The 23,120-nt window shown below is 42.4% G+C and overlaps 1 protein-coding gene and 1 long non-coding RNA gene across 4 annotated transcripts in view; one reads left to right on the top strand and one right to left on the bottom strand.

The window, feature by feature from the left end:
* Nucleotides 1–5,657, top strand: part of HTR1F (5-hydroxytryptamine receptor 1F) — a 178,712-nt gene extending 173,055 nt beyond the window's left edge. For all 3 annotated transcript variants that reach the window (XM_005312107.5, XM_065575276.1, XM_005312108.5), the window contains one exon: nucleotides 2,698–5,657. In XM_005312107.5, the coding sequence (XP_005312164.1) occupies nucleotides 2,736–3,830 (1,095 nt within the window). In that variant the 5' untranslated portion in view covers nucleotides 2,698–2,735 and the 3' untranslated portion in view covers nucleotides 3,831–5,657. The remainder of the gene's footprint in view (nucleotides 1–2,697) is intronic.
* LOC135976980 (uncharacterized) overlaps nucleotides 1–22,842 on the bottom strand; it is a 33,334-nt gene extending 10,492 nt beyond the window's left edge. Inside the window, exons 1-2 of the long non-coding RNA XR_010594272.1 lie at nucleotides 22,626–22,842; nucleotides 14,050–14,181 (exon numbers count right to left, since the gene is read on the bottom strand). This is a non-coding gene — a long non-coding RNA (uncharacterized LOC135976980). The remainder of the gene's footprint in view (nucleotides 1–14,049; nucleotides 14,182–22,625) is intronic.
* Between the last annotated feature and the right edge of the window lie 278 nt (nucleotides 22,843–23,120).

Here is a 23,120-nt window from a genome sequence, read left to right as displayed (position 1 = left end):
AGGCACCATTTCTGTGAATCTAACTATGCCACTTTTCTTAATGCTATATCTATCTCATACTCCAGTGGCTCCTACATAAACCGTGCCATACCTTTCAAAACCTATTAATCAAGATTCATTACTTCCAAATTGCTTTTTGCTAGCTGATAATTTAGTAGTAATATCAGGCAGTCTGAAATGCATAAGATAATTGACTATGTTGGATAGTTAAGGCTTTCTAAGGTAAGACCAGCTGCTGGACATCATCAAGCCAGGTTCTCTCACAAATTCTCTCACCAAGCAATATATTGAGAAAACAGCTCTTAAAAAGGCAATTCAATGAATTTTGTTCAACTAAAATAACTACACTTTATTTCAGTAGTAAGTCCCTAAAAGATTACTAGCCCCATAACATTTCTCCTGCTAATTACCGTTGCTTCAGAAGGTTTTAACATAATACTGGTGTGATGGTGAAGGAAAAATGTCTCTGTTCATTTAACATAAATTGGGAGTTTATATATTTTTAAAGGGAGAGATGAATCACTATGTTTAAAGTATGAACTATACATATATATGCCAATTTTCTGTTCATAATTTAGGTGCTTTTGAAAACTGTACCCACCCTAAAGTAGGTTTTAAAATATATTTTCTTAGTATTTAAGTGCAATATATTTTCCTTGCTAAATTTCCTCCTGCACAACTCCTAATAGTATGTAAACTAACCCTTGCTTACTTTTATGTGAGGATATGGTTTATGTCTGAGCTCAGAAAACCTAGGGGGCTTTCAATGGGACATTGGGCATATCTGCAGCTGAGCTGGAAAGTGTGATTTCCAGCTTGCAAAGACATTCCCCCTCTCTCTGATGAAGCTAGCACACTAAAAATAGAAGCGTATCTGCAGCGGTAGAAGAGGTAGCCACCCAATTAAGCGCCTCTGGTCTTGGTTGGGATTGTACTCAGGGCAATTAGCTGCTCCTGCCACCACAGCTTCACTCAGTCAGACCTTCCAGCTCCAGTGTAGACCTACAGATTCCTAAGTCACTTTTGTAAATGGGACTTAGGCACCTTTGAAAATGTTGCCTGTTGTGGACCTGGAGGGTAGTGGCAATTGCGATAATTTACAACATGGTTTTACGAAGGGCAGATCGTGCCAAACGAATCTGATCTCCTTCTTTGAGAAAGTAACAGATTTATTAGATAAGGGAAATGCGGTGGACCTAATATACCTGGATTTCAGTAAAGCGTTTGATACTGTACCCCATGAGGAATTATTGGTTAAACTGAAAAACATGGGGATCGATATGAAAATCCAGAGATGGATAAGGAATTGGTTAATGGGGAGAATGCAGCGGGTCGTATTGAAGGGTGAACTGTCAGGTTGGAGGGAGGTTACCAGTGGAGTTCCCCAAGGTTCGGTTTTGGGACCCATTTTATTTAATCTATTTATAACTGACCTCGGAACCGATTGCAGGAGTAGGCTGGTAAAGTTTGCGGATGATACGAAGGTGGGAGGCGTTGTAAATTCGGAAGAGGATAGGGATATCCTGCAGGGAGACTTGAATGAGCTTGTGAATTGGAGTGTCAGAAATAGGATGAAATTTAATAGTGAAAAGTGTAAGGTGATGCATTTGGGGATGACCAATAACAATTTTAGTTACAAGATGGGGACGCGTTGGTTAGAAGTAACGGAAGAGGAGAAGGACCTAGGGGTCCTTGTAGACCGCAGGATGACTATGAGTCGACAGTGTGACGTGGCGGTGAAAAAAGCCAATGCTGTCTTGGGATGCATTAGGCGAGGTATATCTAGTAAGGATAAGGAGGTCCTGCTTCCGTTGTACAAGGCGCTGGTGAGACCTCATTTGGAGTACTGTGTGCAGTTCTGGTCTCCCATGTTTAAAAAAGATGAACTTAAACTGGAACGGGTGCAGAGAAGGGCCACTAGGATGATCAGAGGAATGGAAAACCTGTCGTATGAAAGGAGACTAGAGGAGCTTGGGTTGTTTAGTCTGACAAAGCGAAGGCTGAGGGGGGATATGATTGCTATCTTTAAATATATTAGAGGGATTAATACAAGGGAGGGAGATGAATTATTCCAGCTTAGTACTAACGTGGATACGAGAACGAATGGATATAAACTGGTCGTGGGGAAGTTCAGGCTTGAAATTAGACGAAGGTTTCTGACGGTTAGAGGGGTGAAATATTGGAACGGCCTTCCGAGGGAAACGGTGGGGGCAAGGGATTTGTCTGGCTTTAAGATTAAGTTAGATAAGTTTATGGAGGGAATGGTTTAATGGTAAAACATAGTTGTCAAGGAAAACCAAGCAATGGTAGGTAAATAGCATAATGGCTAAAAGGGGTCAGGATGGAGACTCTTGCCTATATGCTCGGGGTCTTACTGATTGCCATATTTGGGGTCGGGAAGGAATTTTCCTCCAGGGCAGATTGGCTGAGCCTCTGGAGGTTTTTCGCCTTCCTCCGCAGCATGGGGCAGGGATCTCTAGCAGGAGGGTCTCTGCCGATTGAGGTCACTAATAACAGGATTGGGGACTTCAGCAGCAGAGTCTAGGGAAGGGGCGGGGACGGTTTTATGGCCTGCAGCGTGCAGGGGGTCAGACCAGATGATCATAATGGTCCCTTCTGACCTTAAAGTCTATGAGTCTATGAGTCTTTCCTGAAGATTTATGGCACACTTTCTAAATTGTGTTTCCTTTTCCACAGGTGTCTTCCTTGGTTAAACATCACCTTTAAAAGGAAACATGGATCCCATAAACTCAACTGAACAAAATTACACATCAGAAGAACTATTGAAAACAGTGACATCAAAGATTCTTGTTTCATTTACTCTTTCTGTGCTGGCATTAATGACAACGGCCATCAATTCTCTAGTGATGACTGCAATAATTGTGACAAAGAAGCTCCATCACCCTGCCAACTATTTAATCTGCTCCCTTGCCGTGACTGATTTTCTAGTTGCAGTCCTAGTGATGCCCTTCAGCATTGTGTATATTATGAAGGAGACTTGGATCATGGGACAAATAATGTGTGACGTTTGGCTGAGCGTTGACATTATGTGCTGTACCTGTTCTATCTTGCATCTCTCTGCTATTGCTTTGGATCGGTACCGAGCAATCACAGATGCTGTGGAGTATGCTAGGAAACGAACACCAAAACACGCAGGCATCATGATTGCAGTGGTGTGGATCATATCTATTTTCATCTCCATGCCTCCTTTGTTCTGGCGACACCAGACAACCAGCAAGGATGATGAATGCATCATCAAACACGACCACATAGCTTTCACTATTTACTGCACATTTGGAGCCTTTTACATCCCACTGGCATTGATTCTGATCCTTTATTATAAAATCTACAAAGCAGCAAAGACATTTCACAGAAGGAGCGTAAGCCGCATTGTAAGAGAGGAAGTAAATGGACAAGTCCTCTTGGAACCGGGTGAGAGAAGCACCAAATTGGCTTTGACGCACTACACAACAGATAAAACATCTGATCCCTCAGCAGACTTGGATAAAATCCATATCACATTGCGAAGCCCTAAGTCAGAGTCCAAGCAAGAGAAAACCTGGAAAAAACAAAGAATCTCTAGCACGAGAGAACGAAAGGCAGCAACTACCCTGGGCTTGATTTTGGGCGCATTTGTGATCTGCTGGCTCCCATTTTTTGTAAAGGAAGTTGTTGTTAACACCTGTGAAAGATGTCACATTTCAGAAGAAATGTCCAATTTCCTCACATGGCTGGGATACATCAATTCTCTTATTAACCCACTAATCTATACAATCTTTAATGAAGACTTCAAGAAAGCATTTCAGAAGCTTGTGCAATGCAAGCAATGACCACGTATTTGTTCTTATAATACTGAACCTGAAATGTGATTTTTTTAAAATATATATAATTTATAAGACTTCTAAAAAGAGACATTTGTTGGGTTTAGGAAAGACATACACATACCCTTGTATTAGTTACACCTTGCTATGCAAGTTGTAGAGACAGATTCTCTGTGGTCAATGTTGTGCTGGAAAAGGAGAGGTTTCATACGCAGTATTACCCCAATCCTGTAGAGAGACTTATGCAGCTGCTTAGCTTTAAGCACACAAGTAGTCTTAGTAAACACTTATATGCTTAAAATTGAGCTTATTCATAAGTCTTTGCAGGATCGGGGCGTAAAACATCACTCACCGATCATACTACAAGGCTAAATGCTGCATTGCTTTGCTTAGGCAAAACTTACCGCCATCAACGGGTGTTTCAATCAAGTAAAACACAGCCAGGATTTGGTCCATAAAGCATTTGTGAAAAGGGAGAAGATATATTTTCATTAAGGGCTCGATCATGCCATTTAGGCACAGGCCTGCAATGGGGGCAGTGCGGAGCCACCCTATCCCACCCTAGGCAGGGGGCACTCTTAGGAGATGCAGCATACTACCAGAGTCTGCTGGGGTGAAGCTATCGCCCTGCCTTTTCACGACTCCATTTGGGATGAAGTGTACCTCTGGGGCACACATTGAGGGACCGTGAAGCACAGCAGGCTCTCCAACTGTGGCAGAGCCTGGGCAAAGTAGTCCATTGAGAACAAGCATTGTGTGTCCTCCATGGTCTCTCAGACCCACACAGAGGACAGTCGCAATCTTGACCTAGATGAGATGAACAAACAGCCAGAGCTCCTAGGAGGAGGTGAGTACAGTTCATTGTTTAAATGGTGACAAGTAGCAGCTACTGAAGATTCTCTAAAGTGTCATATTGCAGCTGGCCAAGGTCTGGGAGTGCAAGTGACGGGGAAGGTGTAAAATGCCTCCCTGCTTGTGCCTCCTTCCCCAGTGACCTCAGATGACAGGCACAAGCACAGTCCTTGTACTCCCCTGCCGACAAGGGCTGCTCCCTGCTAATAGCCCTTAGGGCGCCAGCCATCTCAAAGTGGGTGGGGGTACAGCCCTAGACCAGGGGTGCTGGAACAATTTGTATAGTGGGGGTGCTGAGAGCCAATTAACCCAACTGTATACCCTGTATATAATGGAATCCACTTCAAGCCCAGGGGTGCGGCAGTACCCCTTGCACCCCTAATTCCAGCACCTATGGGTATGCAGGGAAATGTTTGCTACCACCCCTGAAAGAGTGTTGGTCGCACCCCCAATGCAGGTCTGTGGCTAAAAGCCACAACAGAGCCCCTTGTTAGACTGCTTTAAAAACTTCAGACCAGTAGTTCATAACCTTTCAGGACTAAATATACCAGTTTGCCAGGCTAAGCCATTGGCTTTATCAGCCTGTGTTCCACTGCCTACCACATTCAACTGTGTCTTCTAACGACCATTGGAACTTGGGCTACTCCTAATAAAGTCAGAGTGCAAGCAGCAGCAGTGCGGTTCCTAGCTAACATAGGGTGTGATAGTTTAGGGTACCTGCTACAAAAGCCTGAAGTACAATACTTGGTACCCATACCCTTGGTTTGAAGAACTATTGCTTCTATAAAGCGTTGCTCATCTTTAATTTTAAGAGACCTATTGAACTCAAAATATTAGACAAAAAATCCTGTGTGTAACCAAAGGAAAGCAGTGTTGTTTTTCATGTATTCTGAACTCTAGAATTAACAGCTTTTTGTATTTTGTCAGCTAGTTACCAGCTGAGCCAGCAACATTAAAAAAAAAAAGGCATTTCTTGCAAAACAACTATTGGATTCAAGGCCTGTTGTGTTTAGCTTATGTTTCTGCCACTTTGAATTTATTGCCGGTATTCTGCTTCCACACCAAGATTTGATTGAGAGGTTACTCAAACATATCGTACTGCACATTTGCCTCACTATTGATTCCAGCCATATATCCACCAACTTGTCTAGGAATCCAATTCAGAGCTTAGCTATACCATTTATAGTAGCCGAGTTAGATTTTAAAAACACTAGGAAATGACAGACTGGATTGTGGCTGCATATAAATACTTTTCATGCTCAAGGTAACCCAAAGCACTTCACTACCACTGCACTAAGTGCACACTGACTCAGCAGCGACTCTGGCCTTAGCAATAGTCTGTAGTGTCCACATACATTATGCTGCTAGAGAAAACAGTTGCTTGGAACATCACTTGTCCCCTACTCTGCAAACTGTGCCATGGAATCCAACTTTCCAAAGGACAAACCAACAAAGGCATCTCCCTGTAACATTTCAATGGGAGGAACATTCCAACAGTGCAGTGCCTTCCCTAGTACCACCATCTCCAGCTTGGATAGCTTGGGGTGAGTCTTGAACCCACGAGCTTCTAACTCAGAAGTCAGAATGCTACCACCTGAGAAGTCTATGGTGCATACAGTCCTTTTTCAGAGCTGTTGCTGAGGGCTAGAGGATATTATTATAAGGAATTTGGTGACACATTGTGAAAGCAGATGAGAGACAAAAATAGGTATTGGTTTTGAGGAGAAAAGTACTGAAGCCATCGAATCTAAATACAATGGCTCAGGCTCAAAGAATGGAACAATACACAGATAAAGAGAGTTGTCATTTTTCTACCTTGCCAGTATTATACTCTTGACTCCAATTAAGTTGCTAAACAAGATGCAGAGGTGGTTTCCTTGTATTGTTTTCCCAGCACGGCATCTGCTTATCATTGAACACACCAGTAGTGGAAGATGTGACACCAACAAATCTATGGTAATTAGTGGGCAATTTTTCTATTAAAAAAAAAAAACACTTGCAGATCATGGCGTACCATTTCTTTAGTGGCTAGCTGCTTCCCATCACTCGCAGTTCTCTAACAGAGTCCAGGATCTCCCTCCTCAGACACACACACTATTTGTTTCACCTCTGGTATTTCTCCAGGATGCTGCACGTGTGTGTAAAAGCTTAATTTCTTCTTTGAATGAAGTAGTTCTAGTTTTACATTTCATTTTTTTAAAAATGCATGACTTTAGGCAGCCAACTAAAATTTGACTGCATTTAAGTCTCACTAAATTTTACCCTTGCATCTGAAGAAGTGAGGTTCTTACCCACGAAAGCTTATGCTCCCAATACTTCTGTTAGTCTTAAAGGTGCCACAGGACCCTCTGTTGCTTTTTAAATTTTACCCTGTAACCTGCCCCTATGAAAAGGTTCTTAGTAAATGGGAAAAAATGTGTGTGTGTGTGTGTATGGGTATATATAATTAAAATAGTAAGCTATTTATAGCCCCCTCCCCTTGCTCTCTGGCTGGAGTAACTGATAGCAGTAGTAGGTTGTCATCCTCTATGTGGACCAGCACTTGAGGGGGATTTCACAGCTAGTTGTTGGCAGTAGAGAAAGGGTGAGACTCAAGAACTTTGGGTTCCATTCCAGATTCTGGTGGGGAGTGGTCTCTCATAGGCACAGACTTCTCCCCATTCCATCAAGTGTGACCCCTTCTGCTAGGAGGGGGTCACAGTTGGATTAGCTCTACCCCCTCCAAACTGTCCGTCTGTCTTGTCTCTTCCACACCTCTGGCTCCTTGTCCCAGTCTCCACTCCTCTGGCTTGTCCTAGTCTCCTTGCCCAGCCAGTCCCAGTTCCTCCCTGGCTTCATCACAGTCTCCCTTCCTGGGTTCATATCTAATCTGTCTCCCCCCACCTCCCGGCTCATTGTCCTGGCAGTCCCAGTTCTTCCCCCACACTCCAATGCCTTGTCACATCTTTCTTCCCTCCCACATGAGTTCCTAGGCCCAGTCTCCTTGTCCAAACAGTCCCAGTCTTTCCCCCACCTCCTCATTAGATTTCAGTGTTTCTACCCCCGACCCAGCCAATTGGCTCCCACTTTCTTTCTCCCCCCCACCCCATTTCCCTCACCAGGTCTTAGTGTCCTTGCCCAACCAGTCCCAATACTCCCCCTCCCCAAACTCTCGGTCACAGTTTGTCTCCCCTTCTGCAGTCCCAATCTCCTCCTTTTCTCACCCCCCTCTTCCCCCCCCCCCCCCGGTCTGGTGTTTGTCCCCTCTGCTTTCTAGTCAGGCATCTTTCTCCCTCTCCCCTCCCCCCACTACCTGGGCATAGACCGGGGGGGGAGGGGAGTGTCACAAAGAGCACAGAATAGACAGGCTCCCTGCTCTTAAAGCAGCTGCTCAGCCTGACCCCAATCTGGAAGAGTAATTACAGGGAAAATTCAGCTTTGATGCTGTAGACCTGGCAGAAGCATGCCCAGTTCTGTGGGGACAGCACAGATGCCATCTGATCAGCAATGGGAGCTTTGAGAGGCTGGAGCATGCTCAGTGTGCATGGAATCTTTGGCATTAATAGTCACAAATCTCTGCAGTCTGAGCATGTGAACTGTGATTTTTCAAAGGCTTAGAACTAGGCTTGGATGGATTAGATTTAATTGGTAAACATCCATTTCACACTGTGCACACACCAACCAATTAAACAATATTTCCATTGATGGTCATTGAAATTTACAGATAAGAACCATTGTTTCTTTCTTTGCCTGAGAACTCAATTTTACTTAAGGATATTTACTTTTTTTATATTTTGGCATATGATGTTGACAATTTGTATTTTAACAGTTAAAGCTTTAAACTTTTTGATTCTCAACATCTATTGCTAATTGTGATCTGACCCCTTCCATTTTCCAGAACGGTGACATTATCTATAAAAATCTAAAAAAAAAAGAAAAAATAATTGCTTAGAAATCAACTGATATTACCAAGCAACATTATGAATAAAATAAAAATTGAATTCAGCCAAGCCCTATGGCTTGGCTACATTTGGGTGGACTTTCACAGGGATAGCAAAAGGGACATCCTTGACACAAGCCACCTCCTTGCTACATTTCAAGTCCCTGTCCTAAAGCATGGCCACTAGAGCTTTTCAAAGAAAAAAATCTCAACAATTTAACATGTGCAAAAACAATATTTTTCCTAGCCTCATTCTCAGAAATACCTGAACCTTTTTGGGTGAAGTTTTCCAGAAATATTCAGCCTGAGACACCTACCTCTCACATGGAACATTTTAGCCCAAATGGTTAAGGTATGATAAAAGTATAAGCAACTAAAAACAGTGTCTTATATTAGGAAGTGCCAGGCAACCTTAAGAGATCGTGTTACAAGCTCCTGCTATTATGAAACAATTTTGAATACTGAACAGTTAGTTCCCAGTTTAGTTTTTATAGTAAAAATGACTTTAAAGAAGTTGAAAAGGCCACACCTAGTATGTGAGAGCAGGCAGTCTCAATTGGTCACTTTTTCCTCTCCCCAGGTTGCTTTATTGTTCATTTTCTCCCTGAATGGCCCCCTGGCCCAGCTTATAATGGGCATGAAGATGTGTGTGCATGTTTATTTTAGTGATAAGGTCTCACTTGTAGACCACTGTGAGCTGGGGCACAACTGCATCTAGAGACACACCCATCCAATCAGAGTGTGCTTTTGGACAATCAGGATCTGCAGCCATCCTCTAAACTCTTAATGCCAGTTATTTGCAATATTAACAGTGCCATCTTTGTAACAATGAGAAGAAAATCACTTAACAGGCAACTCCAAACTCAACATATTATACCTGTTAGAATACACTTATTTACTCAGTCTTTGCAGTCCATGTTACGATGACAGTGTAAAACCCTGGTTGTAGAGGTGTGAGGGAAGAGTCCTTTTTCCCTATACAGGGTATGTGAAAAGAATGGTTAGAAACCTTGTAAAGATTAAAGGAAAATATTTAATGCAACAGCCAAAGCAGCAAACCCATTGAATTCTAGGGACCAGGACTGTGTAGGGCATCCCATTCTTTTAGCCTTGTGCCACTTCCTTAAGCTCAGAGTGCAGAGGCAGTTTTTTCTGGGCAGCCATAAACAAAGACAATGAATCACATTCACATACCCCCACCCCACCCCCACCTCAAATTATACATGAATACACGTGTACCTAACCCTGGATCGGTCCCTGCTGACACAGATATGTTACAAAGAAGTTTGCCCACCGATGTCCCCAGATTCAGTCCACATCAGACCCCCTTCTTGCCATTATGGCCCCGCATTTGAGAAGCAGAGGGGTAAGTTAGGACATGGTGCAGAGGGTAGACGGAGAGATTTGGTCTTGGACTGTTTCTTCATGCACTGGCTGTGGGTATGCAAAGCCCCCCAATGCACCACATGAGCCAGTGTGGGACTGGTCTCTGAATAATGGGGCATAGTTAGATCCAAGTTCTAAGCCTTCCACTGTTGCCAACCACAGGGTGCACTTAGGTCACGTTTTCATGTTTTTTGCGCAGCCATGAGGGCTATAAATATTTTTGGAAGTGAAATTTGATTCTCTTGTGTAGCCACCTGACTCCGGGGGCTGGGGCTATATGACACAGTAGGAGATTTTCAAGACTTGGAAAACTTGACGCAGCACAGTTTTGCCAAGAGGCACCAGGTTACAGATCTTGATCATATAAAATGGTGCAGAAGGAAGTCAGTAACGTTGGTATGAATAATGCTGCATTAAACTGAAACTCATCTGTGTCAAAATTATCTGGTTCCAAAACTTGTAGCTGAGCAAGTCAATACTGTTAGCAGAGCAAAGTAACAACACTAGCACGATCTTATTGAATCTGGAGTCTCAAAAAAAGAGGCTTCCCCTACCTCTTATGTTCAAATCAATTTTTGTTTCAAATATAAACCTTAGAGCCCCTGAAGACATTTCCAACAGAAACATTTTTAGATAAAAGAACAGTTGGCTTTGTTAGTTAAATAGCTGACATACTAACTGCATATTAAAATTCTTGAGACAGAGTAATGCTAAAAAAAAAGTATTTAAGTGGTGACTCACATCAGTTACTTGAGTGGTGATATTTTTAATACAATAATAGTTCAAATCAGTTGAATCCATGTTTTAGGGAAGGTATATTTTAGCTCCAGTTCTGAAGATATAAGAAATTGCTACATAAAAAATGAAGAGTATTAGCAAATGTGTTCTCCTCTCCACTTATAGCCCAAGATGGCTTATAAGTGCATAATAACTTGTCATCCCAAAATTAAACATTGCTTTCTTCTTTCTACATATCCATTGCACTGAAACTCAAGTTAATCTTTATGCTTTAGCTTTTTAAAAACAGCAGTTACTCCTTTTTATAGCACTAGTTAAACAATTATTAGTTCTTCTAATTACACTTGAATCTTCATGCTTTAGGACATAACCAGTGGTAGACAATTTTTGCAATATCTAGATCTTCATTGACAACATCCCAACATTTGACGGCTGCACCTAATTAGTGGTGCCTGCTAGTGGCCACACTAGTTAAAATTAGTTTCCATTATATTACAGTGCTCCAAGGAACAGTCCTCAACTAATTGAGCTAAAAGATCAGCCATAGGAGGTCTCGAGTTCTTTCTATGCTGCAAACAGCTGATGGAAGACAACATGCTCTCTCTCTCTCTCTCTCTCACTCACATACACACGCATACAGATCCTGAAGCAGTGGGAACAAAGTGGGGTCTCTAGCCATCCTCAACAAAAACCACCACTAATTACAACCTATTTTCTTCAGATGAAACAGTATGCAATTTAAGGGGCACAATGCTGAAGAATCTGAAGTGGTAGTAAAGCAGCCGGACAGTTCTAAACATGGGGAAAGACAAATAAGCATGAAATACAAAATTCAAATTAGGCTATTTTTTTTTTAAATGACCTGTATCTCAAGACTAGTTTGGTGGATTTTTCTTCCACATTTGCCTTCAGGTTAAATCTGATCATTTCCAATGTTTCAAATCAATTCTCCAGGCAAGCAATCTATTGCAGCTAAAGCTGAACTTTACATTAGGAGATTGTTGCAACCTCAACTATTGAGAGAGTCTGTGATCTCCCCATAATTTCACTGTATGATATCAATGCACTGAAGAAATAAATAACTAACCAACCCTCACTGCCTCCCTTTGAAGTAGGTAACTATTATCTCCATTTTAGAAGATGAGCGAAAAAGCACAGAGAAAAGGAAAGTTTAATGCCCAACATTTTCAAAAGCTTGGACAACAGCAAATAGTCACTTGGGTGCCAACCAGGAGGCTCAAAAACGGTGACTGGTCCACACCCAAGGTAACTGAGCAGCCAATTGCTTGAGCATAGGCACCCAGTTAGATGTCTCTGTGAACTCCTGAAAATGTTAAAGGTCTGCACCAGGTGTACTGAGAGAATTGACTATGCCAGGAGGTGCAACAAAAGCTATTTAAATAGCAGCCCTGATGGGTTGCTTGCAGTCTGTGCATCCTTAAACCATGTACCATAGTGCACAGAGCAATGACACACACATACACTGGAGAGAGAGAGAGCAAGAGAACGAACCCAAGATTTAGTGTGGGTTTATAGAATTAATAGAGGGAAGGAGGGAAGTCAGGATTAGGGCAGGGGCTACATAAGTCAGGGAAGAGATGGAAAGCCCTGTGGCTGATATACCCAACTTTTGGGAGAGAGCAGGACAGCACTGTGAAGAGGCCACAGTATCGCACTTAACCAAGTTCCGTGTATAGGCACGATGGATTTTTAAAAGATCCATTTTTTGGGAAAAGATTTAAATTATTATACTTTTTTTTTTTTAAATAAACCTCTTTCAAATGAAACCTGAATTCAATACAAAATGGGTTGAGGCCTATTCTACTTGTAATTTCTGATGACATTTAAATAAAAAAATATGCTGAGCCCATGAGCCTGTATCAAAAACGTTGCCTGAAAAGTCTGCTTGTCTAAATAAAGAAAAAATCAGGGGAAAACATCTAAACTTGTGAAACAAAGCTCTATAAATATGGCACAATAGGTCTTTCATAAAGGGCTTGATCTGCTAGGGGACCCAGAGGCAGTGCTACTGGTGCAAGAAATTGGCAATGTCATCACAGGCATTGGGACACAGCCTCTTACTTCAGGAGGCACCAACAGGATCATCCATTTAGCCCAGCTGCGTGGTCTCATTCCTATTTTACTGCGTCTCCCTACCTGAGCTCTGATTGGCTCAGTTCATAAATTACAAATTTTTTTACTCCAACCACCATGGACACTTACTCTCCAGCTCATGGAAAAACACTGATTGCTCAGTAACTACCAGCCCTTGTGTCTGGGTGGCTTTGGTCACTGCAAGTAAATGGCCTTGTTCTGCCTCCTTGCATGCCTGCACATGCAAATACTGCAGTGCAAAAGGCATGTAGGTTACACGGGCAGAAGCCTTGGATTGCTGGTAGTTCTTGTGTTTTTCTGGGGGCAGAGGAGTTCTGTAACAAGGGAGCAGGAGCAGAGGGCGCAACCAGCAAGGAGCAAAACTGGTGCCAAAGCAGGACACCATGGGAAGAAGAGACAACATTCTTCAGAGCGCAGCCTCTAGTGTTGATTTCAACACCTGGGAACTTGAAGGAAAAAACCTGCCATGGGTGGAGGTCATAAAAAAAGACCTATCTGGGAATATTTTCAAGAAATTCCTGTACCTCTGGGTAAAAAGGAACATGTGTCAAATGTAAGCAGTGCAAGAAAGAGCTGCAAGGCCTGGTTGTCAGAATAAAACAACATTATGAAAAATGCTCTTCAAGAGGCAGTGACTTTGAAGATGACAACGTGGACAGGTCTGAACTATCTGGATCAACTGGTTAGTAAACATTTTGCACCATTCTTATGGATGACCCCCCCCCCCCCCAATGTCTTACTATGCTGCCAAATGATACATTTGTGTTTTGGGTGATTACTTACTTCTGAACTTCAAAATGTGTGTGTTCAAAATATAATTGGTACGTTCATTTGTTGTGGGAGTATTTATCAATTACATTTTTACAGATACTGCTGGACTTCTGAAGTGATTTTTTTATTTCACAATATAGCGATCATCCTAGGTGAAGATTTCCTATTTAATAGTAAAGTTTTATTAGGCACTTACAAATTTTTATATTTAAAAAGTGGTTTTTTTCCAAGCTGTTTGGTATGGTGCTAGAGATACGGGTTTAAACAGATCTAAATAATCCTTATGCTAGATTAATTATTTTCAACATAAAACTGGGTTTAGAATTAATTGTATTGCTTCAACAGCAGTATAAATAGCTGCAGTAAGAGGAGTCTGTCATTTACAATCTCATTTTTTAAAAGCAGTGCACTGAGTAATACTAAGGGAGTGACAGTGTCTTTTTTTACCATATTTTTCAGAGTCCAGGTTACACATGAGGGGCTACGAATGTCCATCATCTGCAATGTCTGTAACTTCAGAGTCATCTGCCGGCACCACCAGTAGCGCTGCAACTTCACATTTGTCAGACAGTAAATTACCTGTAACAAAAAACACCACACAGCCTTTCATCATCATCCAGCAACACCCTAGATGAGCTCATAATCAGGACCAGCAAATTCCAGCAAGACTCCAGAGATGAAAAGATTGCTCAGTTCACTTTTGCAACACATCCTCTTTTTTGTCTTGTTCAGAACAAACTTTTCATGACAAGGTTCGCTCATTATGACCAGTCAACGCTCCACCCAACAGAGCAGACATTGCTGGAAGGTTCTTGGATACAATCTATAAGAAGTAAATTGAATAATGTGCAATAAATATTGACAGGAAATCCATTAAAGTTTTGATGGGTGGAGCAACGTACATAATGATCCAGTAGTCTGTGCTTGAGTGGCAACAAAGATGGAGTTGTCTATCTTACAGAAACAATTGATCCATCAGGAAATGCCCATTCAGCAGAATATTTAAGCAGCAGTAAAATTGATAAACTGAACAAAAAATTCAAGTGTGTACCTTTGTCGTGGGCAATATTGCAAACATAGCAAAGATTAAAAGAAATCTAGAAGATAATGAAGGAAACCTGAAACGCACAACATATGGGTACAGTGCTCATTTGATGCATCTTTTAGCCAAAGACTTAAGTACAACTCCGGGAATAAGAGAAAACGTTGCTGAATTTGCAAAATATTCTCATCACCACCACTTCGCTTCAGCAAAAAGAACAGGAGGATCTAAACTAATTCTCCCCCATGATGTACAATGGAATTCAGTGGTTGACTGTTTTGAGCTATTTATTAAGAATTGGCCTATTCTGATGACAATTTGTGAAGAAAATCGTGACAAAACTGATGACCAAAGTAGTCAACATCAGACTAAAGAGAATATACATGATATACTGAATATACAGATACCTATTTCCATAGCCTTAAACAAACTGTAGAAAGACTGCTGCTATATTGCTGAAGTTCTTAAAATTTGGAAAGAACTTTGAGACATGAATGAAAGAAATACCCCACAACAAAGTTAAATTGCAGTCAGTAAAGAAGCAAATGGATCAAGTACTTACTCCTCTTCATTTTCTTGCCAATTACCAGGGTATATATGTAACAGCTGAAGAAGCAGCAGCTGCTATGACATGGGGTATCACCAATCATACCAACAATAATACATTTCAGGGATGGAGGTGAACCATTCAAGGGGTACATGTTTGCTGATGATGGCTTAAAGAAAGTCACACCACTGAACTGGTAGAAATCACTAGCTAAGCGCCTGGAACCAGAATTTGATGAAGTGCTCAACCAGCTTTAGACAGCAGTAGCCTCTTCTGCAGGTACAGAAAAAATATTTTCTTCATTTGGACTCATTCATTCCAAACTGAAAAATCAATTGGGAGTTGGAGAAAAAAAACAACAGAAAATCTTGTCAAAGTCTATGAATAAAAGTAAGGCAGGAGAGGATAAGATCTACTAGTTGAAAAGTTTGAAAGACAGTCTAGAGCAGTGGTTCCCAAACTTGTTCCGCCGCTTGTGCAGGGAAATCCCCTGGTGGGCCGGGCCGGTTTGTGTACCTGCCGCGTCCGCAGGTTCGGCCGATAACGGCTCCCAGTGGCCGTGGTTCGCTGCTCCAGGCCAATGGGGGCTGCGGGAAGCAGCAGTCAGTACATCCCTCGGCCCGCGCCACTTCCAGCAGCTCCCATGGGCCTGGAGCAGCAAACCACGGCCACTGGGAGCCGCGATCGGCCGAACCTGCGGACGCGGCAGGTAAACAAACCAGCCCGGCCCACCAGGGGCTTTCCCTGCACAAGCAGTGGAACAAGTTTGGGATCCACTCGTCTAGAGTAACTTAGGAAACGGTCTCATTTTCAAGAGACTTGGGCAAGTAGGACCTTAAGCTCCAGTCACTTTCACTTAGGCATATTTGAAAATTTGCCAATGCTGACCCCAAATAACCAATTTAATTCACTAACTACAGTTAATCCTTCCGTTTAATAAATCATTTAGCTGTAAACGTGTTTTGATGAGAAGTTTATGTATCCAAAACATTTAAGGTTGTTTTGTTTAATAAAATATATTTTATATGCTGTTTTGTGTTCAATTACATTCCAGTTTCCATCCTAATGTAGCCTGACACAAATCATGAGCACAAAGTTATTGTTTATTTACTAGAGAATTATCATTCACCATTTTATAGTATACTAAAAAAATGTACAATTAATAAGAATCTGAAAATATTAAGCTATACAATTCCTTGAATAAACCTATGTAGTTATAGTGTTCCCTGCTAGGTAGCAAAAAGATGTACCACAGCTAGGGTAAAGGCTCTATTGAGTTGAAAAATCAACATATTTTAATAATTCTACCAACCAATGAGAATGAACCTTTCTTTAGAAAATAACTGAAGTCAAGTGGAAATATGGCTTAAAATCGATGATTTAAATCAAGACTTTCCACTTGGTGATTGAAATTATGATTAAATCGATCCACCCTATTATGAGGCGAATCAAGGAAAAGGGGAAGGTGGCAAGAGGGAGAGAGAGGCTCAGCAGGAGTCTCCTAATGAGATCCATTAGCCACAAAGGAGCTTCCTTGACTTCACTGCACTTCTGTACGAGCCACGCAGGCCCACTCCAGGTCAGCCTGCATCTCCAGAGAACTGAACAGGGAGCTAGACCAGCCGTCACAGAGGAGCTCTACCTTCCTCATCCCGTTCAGAGGCACCACTACACTTAGCACCTTTACTTACTGCATCCTTCCAGATGACACTACCAGCCCCAGCTAGTCCATTGTTTGTGTGTGCCTAGGGCTTCCTAAGTGCTGTGATCTGCAGGCCTCCCACAGGCCTGGGTACAGACCACAGAGGATAATTTCAAAGGCATAAATGGCCTTTAGGCACCTAACTACCATTAAAAACCAATGAGAACTAGGTGCCTGAATGCCATTTGTGCCTTTGAAAAGTCTTCCCCCATATTAGCACCCCTAGAGATAGGCAGATCCAACACCAGATTATGCTGGAATTCTAAGCCAGGACAAATACTCATCTGCATTGGACATGATAGGCAGCATGCACACAATCTTCTGAAGAGGTCCAGGATAGACAGTGCAGCTAATAGTGTGTGTTATGGGACAGAATCACATAACAATTATTTTCCTCTCCTGCCCTAACCTACACAGGTCTCCAGTTCACTAGATGTGGAACTAAAACATTGTACTGTAGAACCAAACTCGCTTTGCTTTCTGATTTCCTCCACCCCCCTCAACTGAAGTTATGAGAAATTATTGAAAACACACTTTCAATTGCAGGCCGAAGCTTGGAGAGAGAAAAACTTGAGCTCTCCCCACATTCAATGAAATATAAAATTGAGTAACATTTCTGTGATCCAGCCCTTCCATTTACCCTGCTCCTAGTTCTGACTGTTCCCACCCACAGCAAATGTGCACAATGGAGCAGGCAAGAGAGTCGTTTTAAATAGAAACATTAATTTCATTTTATTTCATATAATTAGACTAAAAGAGCTCATTTTAAAGAGCCTCTAGGGGGATGAAGTAGGGTAGGAAATCAAGGAAAAGCGATGGCAAAGGATGAGAGAGGGTAGAACTTGCACAGGGCAGGAGAGTATACAGGGGCTGAGGGGGGATTAAGTATTAGTGGACATGCTGTGAAAGGGGATATAAATAATCTGGGAAGATGAGAAATTCCAAAAGGAAAGAAGCAGATTATTCAATTTGAGCTAGATTCCCCCACACACACACTCACTAAGGTTGAGCAGTACCTTTCTCTTTGAGTAGTCTCCCTGAAATCTAAAACTGCACCTAAACCAGGGGCATCTTTGCACTGGCCATGCTATTTCTACAAGCGCCATCTCACTGCTTCAGTTATCAATGGCTCAGAAAGAGCCAAAGGGTGCAGTGAATGGAGGAATCACTGCACAAGGATGACAATCTAGTACAATAGATTGAGGGCTCTGACATGTTTTTGAAGGTGTGGACCTTACAAAGGGCAACCTCTGCATGCTCGGCAAGGAGTTCAGGGAAGAGCCCCGCTCTGCTACACCTGGGGAGCTTTGCACCTTCCCACCTTCCCAGGAGAGTGGGAGAGAGACTCAGTTGTAGTCACCCTCTCCTGTGAGAGGAGGACCACCAAACATGGTCCAAAAATGACAAAATATTGTACAGGAAGTTTTTTAAAGAGTTAAAACTAGTCCACAGAGCGATCCAACAAGATCCTCCAGAATATAAAAATGGACTCTCAAAGATTTTTTTTTAAATGATTCAGAAGGTATCTAAAGCCAATATGCAACAGTAACTAAGGAGGATGTTAAACAGCTACTAAAGTTAGACATGTTTAAATCAACAGGTCCCCAGATTCTTGCCTCCAAGAGTTTTAAAAGGAGCTCTCTGTCCCATTAATGTTGATTGTCAGTAAGTTTTAGGACCCTGGGGAAGTTCAAGGACTGGAAGAAGGCTCATTTTGTTTCAAATTTAAAAAAAGAGTAAACAGGATGACTTGCGTAATTATAGGCCTGTCAGCATGACATCAGTCCTGGGCAAAATAATGAAATAGCTGATAAGGACCTTGATTAATAAAGAATGAAAGGAGGATAATATAATTGATGCCAATCAACACAGATTAATGGAAAATAGAAAAACTGGATTTTTTCTTTTAAAGAGAGATGGCTAGTTTGGTTGAAGTTAATAGTGTGGATGTAATATACTTAGACCTCTGACAGGCATTTGACTTGGTACCACATGGCATATTAAGAAACTAGAACAATATGCAATGAACATAGCACACATTAAATGGATTACAACTGGCTGATGGATAGGTCTCAAAATGTAAGTGTAAATCGAGATCATCATTGAACGGGTGTGGGTTTATCTAAGTCCCACGGGAATCAGTTATTAGCCCTGTGCTATTTAACATTTTTTATTGATGACCTGGAATAAAACATAAAAATCTATCACTAATAAAGTTTGCAGGCGATGCAAAGATTGAGGGAGCAGTAAGCAATGAAGAGGACAGGTCAGTGATACAGAGAGATCTGGATCACTTGGTAAGCTGGATTCAAGCAAACAATATGCAATTCAATACACCCAAATATAAAGTCGTACATCTAGGAAAAATAACACAGACCATATACGGGACAGAGGAATCATTCCTAGGAAGCAGTGACTCTGAAAAGGACTCGGGGGGGCGGGGGGGGTTGGTGATTAATAAGCTAAACGTGAGCTCTAGGTTTGACACTGTGGCCAAAAGAGCGAATGCGATCATTAGATGTATAACAAGGGGAATAAGGTGTGGGGGAAGGAAGATTATTTTACCTCTGTATTTGACATTGGTGCGACCACAATTGGGATACTGTGTCCAGTTCTGGTGTCCACGATTCAAGATGGATGTTGATAAATTGAAGAGAGTTCAGAGAAGAGCCCCAAGAACAATTAAGAATTGGAAAACATGAGTAACACCATAGGGCAAGGAGCTCAATCCATTTAGCTTAAGAAAGAGAAGGTTAAAGGGCAACTTCATCACAATCTTTAAATACCTCCATGCAGAACAGAGATTTGATAGATGGCTCTTTGGCCTAGCAGACAAAGGTATGACAAGATCCAGTGGCCAGAAGTTGAAGCTAGAAAAATTCGGACCGGAAATAAGGCACAAATTTTTAGCCGGGAGGATAATTAATCATTGGAACAGTTTGCCAAGAGTTGTGGTGGATTGTCCATTACTGAAAAATTTTAAATCAAGCCTGGATGTTTTTCTAAAAAGATATGCTCTATCTCAAACAGGAATTAATTCAGGGACGTTCTATATAGCATACATTAAATAGGTCAGACTAGAGGATCCCAGTGGTCCTGTTTGACCTGGGAATCTATTAAAAAAAAATAAAAAGCATCAATGGACCCAGAAAGATCCCTGTAACATCTCTGCTGTCTTACCACAGCAATCTGGCAGTGAATAGCTTTGCAGATCAGACCCCACAATCTATAAGATTCCCCTGGCCACTTGAGTTCTACTGCTTCCTTCCCATCAATGCATATTTTCATGTTTATGTATTTCGGTGTACATATTAGAATGGAGCTCCTCTTCAAAGCTTTCAGGGCCTGATTTTCTTAAAAAAGATATTATAGATAATGATGCAGATAGGTGCTTTTGAAAACCCCACTAGATGCCTCTCATTGATTTCAATGGGAGTTGGGCACCTAAATAACTTGAGGCTCTGAGCCTTACTGCTTTTGGCCTTTGATAAACCCAATCACACCACCAAGGATAAAACCAGCAGTCTTTCCTCACCAAACTGGAAAGTAACCAACCAAAGTATGAAAGACAAGCCCAGGCACTGCTCCCCTCTACCCATGAGTACCATCTCTCTCCATACCCCTCCTTCCCCCAAGCCCCAGGAAAACAGATGACTTTTGCCAAATCTCCTAAAGACCAAGAGGTCTGAACTGTCTCAGAGCAAGGCAGGGAAAGGAACTCCCAAGTTAAGGACCTGCTCTCAGAGAACACCTCCTTGCTAGCATCTCCCTTGTCTAAATCAAGGAAGCTCCATTTTGAGCACCTCTGCTGAGCACAACTGCAGTGGTCTGGTATGGGAAGAAGCAGTGTCTCAAGTAACCAGCTCCAAAACCAATTAGGGTTTTGCATCTTGAACTCCACGCGGATACCTACAGGCAGCGCCTGTAACATGCAGCCCCGTGTAACGCACAAGCATGAACATCAGTGGTAAGGCCCGTTTTCAAAAGAAGGGCCCTATCCTTCCACACAAGCTCAGAGAGAAAAAAAGCAGTCTCCTCTACTGCTGCTACTTAACAAGACCTTCACTCTATCTGAGTAACAAACAACAAACTCACTCCTTCAATCCCGGGAGTGATTTCACTTCCATCATTTCTTCTCATTGCTTCCCCCAACCTGCAAGCTAGCCCTCCTCTCTGAACAATTGCACTGAGATGCTAGGTAAGATGCTCACCCACACCAACATGGGCAGAAGAGTTGAAGATGTCAAGCTGGGTATTCTCAGCAAGCTAAAGGCATTGCAGCCTGTACCTCTGCTCTAATTCTCCTACAAGTATCATATGTCAAGGAATGACAAGATCAAAGCTTGTAGTACACAGCACAAGATGCCTTTTGGAGCAGGTGTAGCTTGTGCTGTCCTCTGAGATCGGTCAGAGAAACTAAAGGAGCCATCCCCATTTTAGCTGCTAGTACCAGCTCCAAAACATTTCTGTTAGTGTTAGTTATTTCAGTTCTTAAGATAGAAAACAGCAACTCTTTGGTAACACTGTGGTTTATCAAAACCAATCATTTTGCAGATCGGATTCATGTCAGGTAAGGCAGGAGAAAGTTTTTCTAATAACTCTCCCACTACATGTAGAGAGTCATCTCCCCATACTCCACTTGTCCCATCTGCCAGAGTCCCTTCTGCCTTTCTCTGCCCCCTTCCCATGCATTCGCATCATGACTCCTGCTCCCAGCATCTCCTATCCCCATCAAAGCTATCCTGGGTCTAGGGTTGCTGTCATCAGCAAATGCAAGAATCAGTCTGAAACAAATCAGCAGATTCTCCTTCTGATGAATAGTCTCCATGTATTCATCATGCAACCAACACACCCAGCACTCTATTAACAGAGCCAAGACTCAGACCAGGACCACTGCAGTCCATAGACAGGAGTTGTACCAGGTGAAGTAAAAGGAAAATCACTTTCTGGCTGAGCAAGAAGATGCCATGATAAGCATATCTCAGAAGCTGAACTTTGCATTTCTCTCCCTTCTAAACTCTGGTGTCATTCAAACACCTTGTTGTACAGCCAACAGTTATTGTTTCCTGGTTTGGTAGTCCCCTCTAGTGGTTTATAAGATGTACTACACAAATACTAAATGGAAACAAAATAATTGAGAATGTTTGGTTTAACTGCACACTAACATTACTGCAAATATGTCACATTGGGTGGGTGCAGGGGGGTTGGTAGACTCTAGAAGGCTCTCCCCCCTGTCTGGGAGCTCAGTTAGGAAGAATGGATCTTTGGAGCTCATTTATATCAACCTAGAAAAGCATTTTTAAAGCCATTCGGAAAAATTAAATTCTTACTCCTTTAAAAAAATAATTTCCTAAAAATAAACTAAAGTCAGATTAAATAAACCCTAAACCTACATGGCCTAACTTAAATTTAACTGTGAGACAGAGGCCAAAGTAACCTCCTAAAGAGGTAGAGGTGGATTTGGGGGGGACTTTGTACATATTTATAGTTAACAAAATAACAGGGAGGGCACACAAAGGAGGGAACCGCATGCCCTTACAAGAGGCAATGGGAGGAGATAAGAAACCTCCCCACCCCACCCACAGGAGACAGACTGTGAGAAAAACTCCCCATTGGAGCAAAAGGGGAGTTGATTCTAAAAGCCAAACACCCAGGAAACTCTTTCCAGATAAAGGGCCTCCAGCCCTCTGGGCTACTTTTACAACAAACCAAATCACTAACAGAATACATACAATTTGAAGCCAGGACAAAGAGTTGTTTCTCTCTAGAGAAGTTGGTTTCTTTCTGCTTGGTTTTCCTACTAGCAAACTGCTAGCAAATTAATTGGATCCAGCTGCCCCTGCTTCCTCCCCCTTGAGCACCTGAGGGAACCACTCCTGGGTTGTAGGATCTCCTTCTCACACAGATATTCCATAAGGCCAGGGTGGGGGGCTCCAGGGACCACTCAGGGGCAGAGGGAATGAAGCCAGGGTGAGTGAGGGGCTCTGGGGACTGCTCATGGGTGGGGGGGCTCTGGAGACCACACAGGGACAAGGGACATAGCAGTGAGCTCCAGGGCTGCTGGGAGCACAAGCACTGCTCCACATGGCTCCAGCCCCAACTCAGCTTAAGCCTGTACACAGAGGCAACACATAGCTGTGGCTAGTGGGAGGGAGGCATAGATGAAAGGTTCTGGGCGGGGGGGAGCACGTAACCCTGCATGCCCCACCCACACATCGTCTCTGCCC

This window comes from Chrysemys picta, chromosome 1 (genome assembly GCF_011386835.1).
Source record: "Chrysemys picta bellii isolate R12L10 chromosome 1, ASM1138683v2, whole genome shotgun sequence".
NCBI classification, from domain to species: Eukaryota; Metazoa; Chordata; order Testudines; family Emydidae; genus Chrysemys; species Chrysemys picta.
Note: the sequence above shows the minus strand (reverse complement) of the source record. Positions and strands in the feature narration are given on the sequence as shown.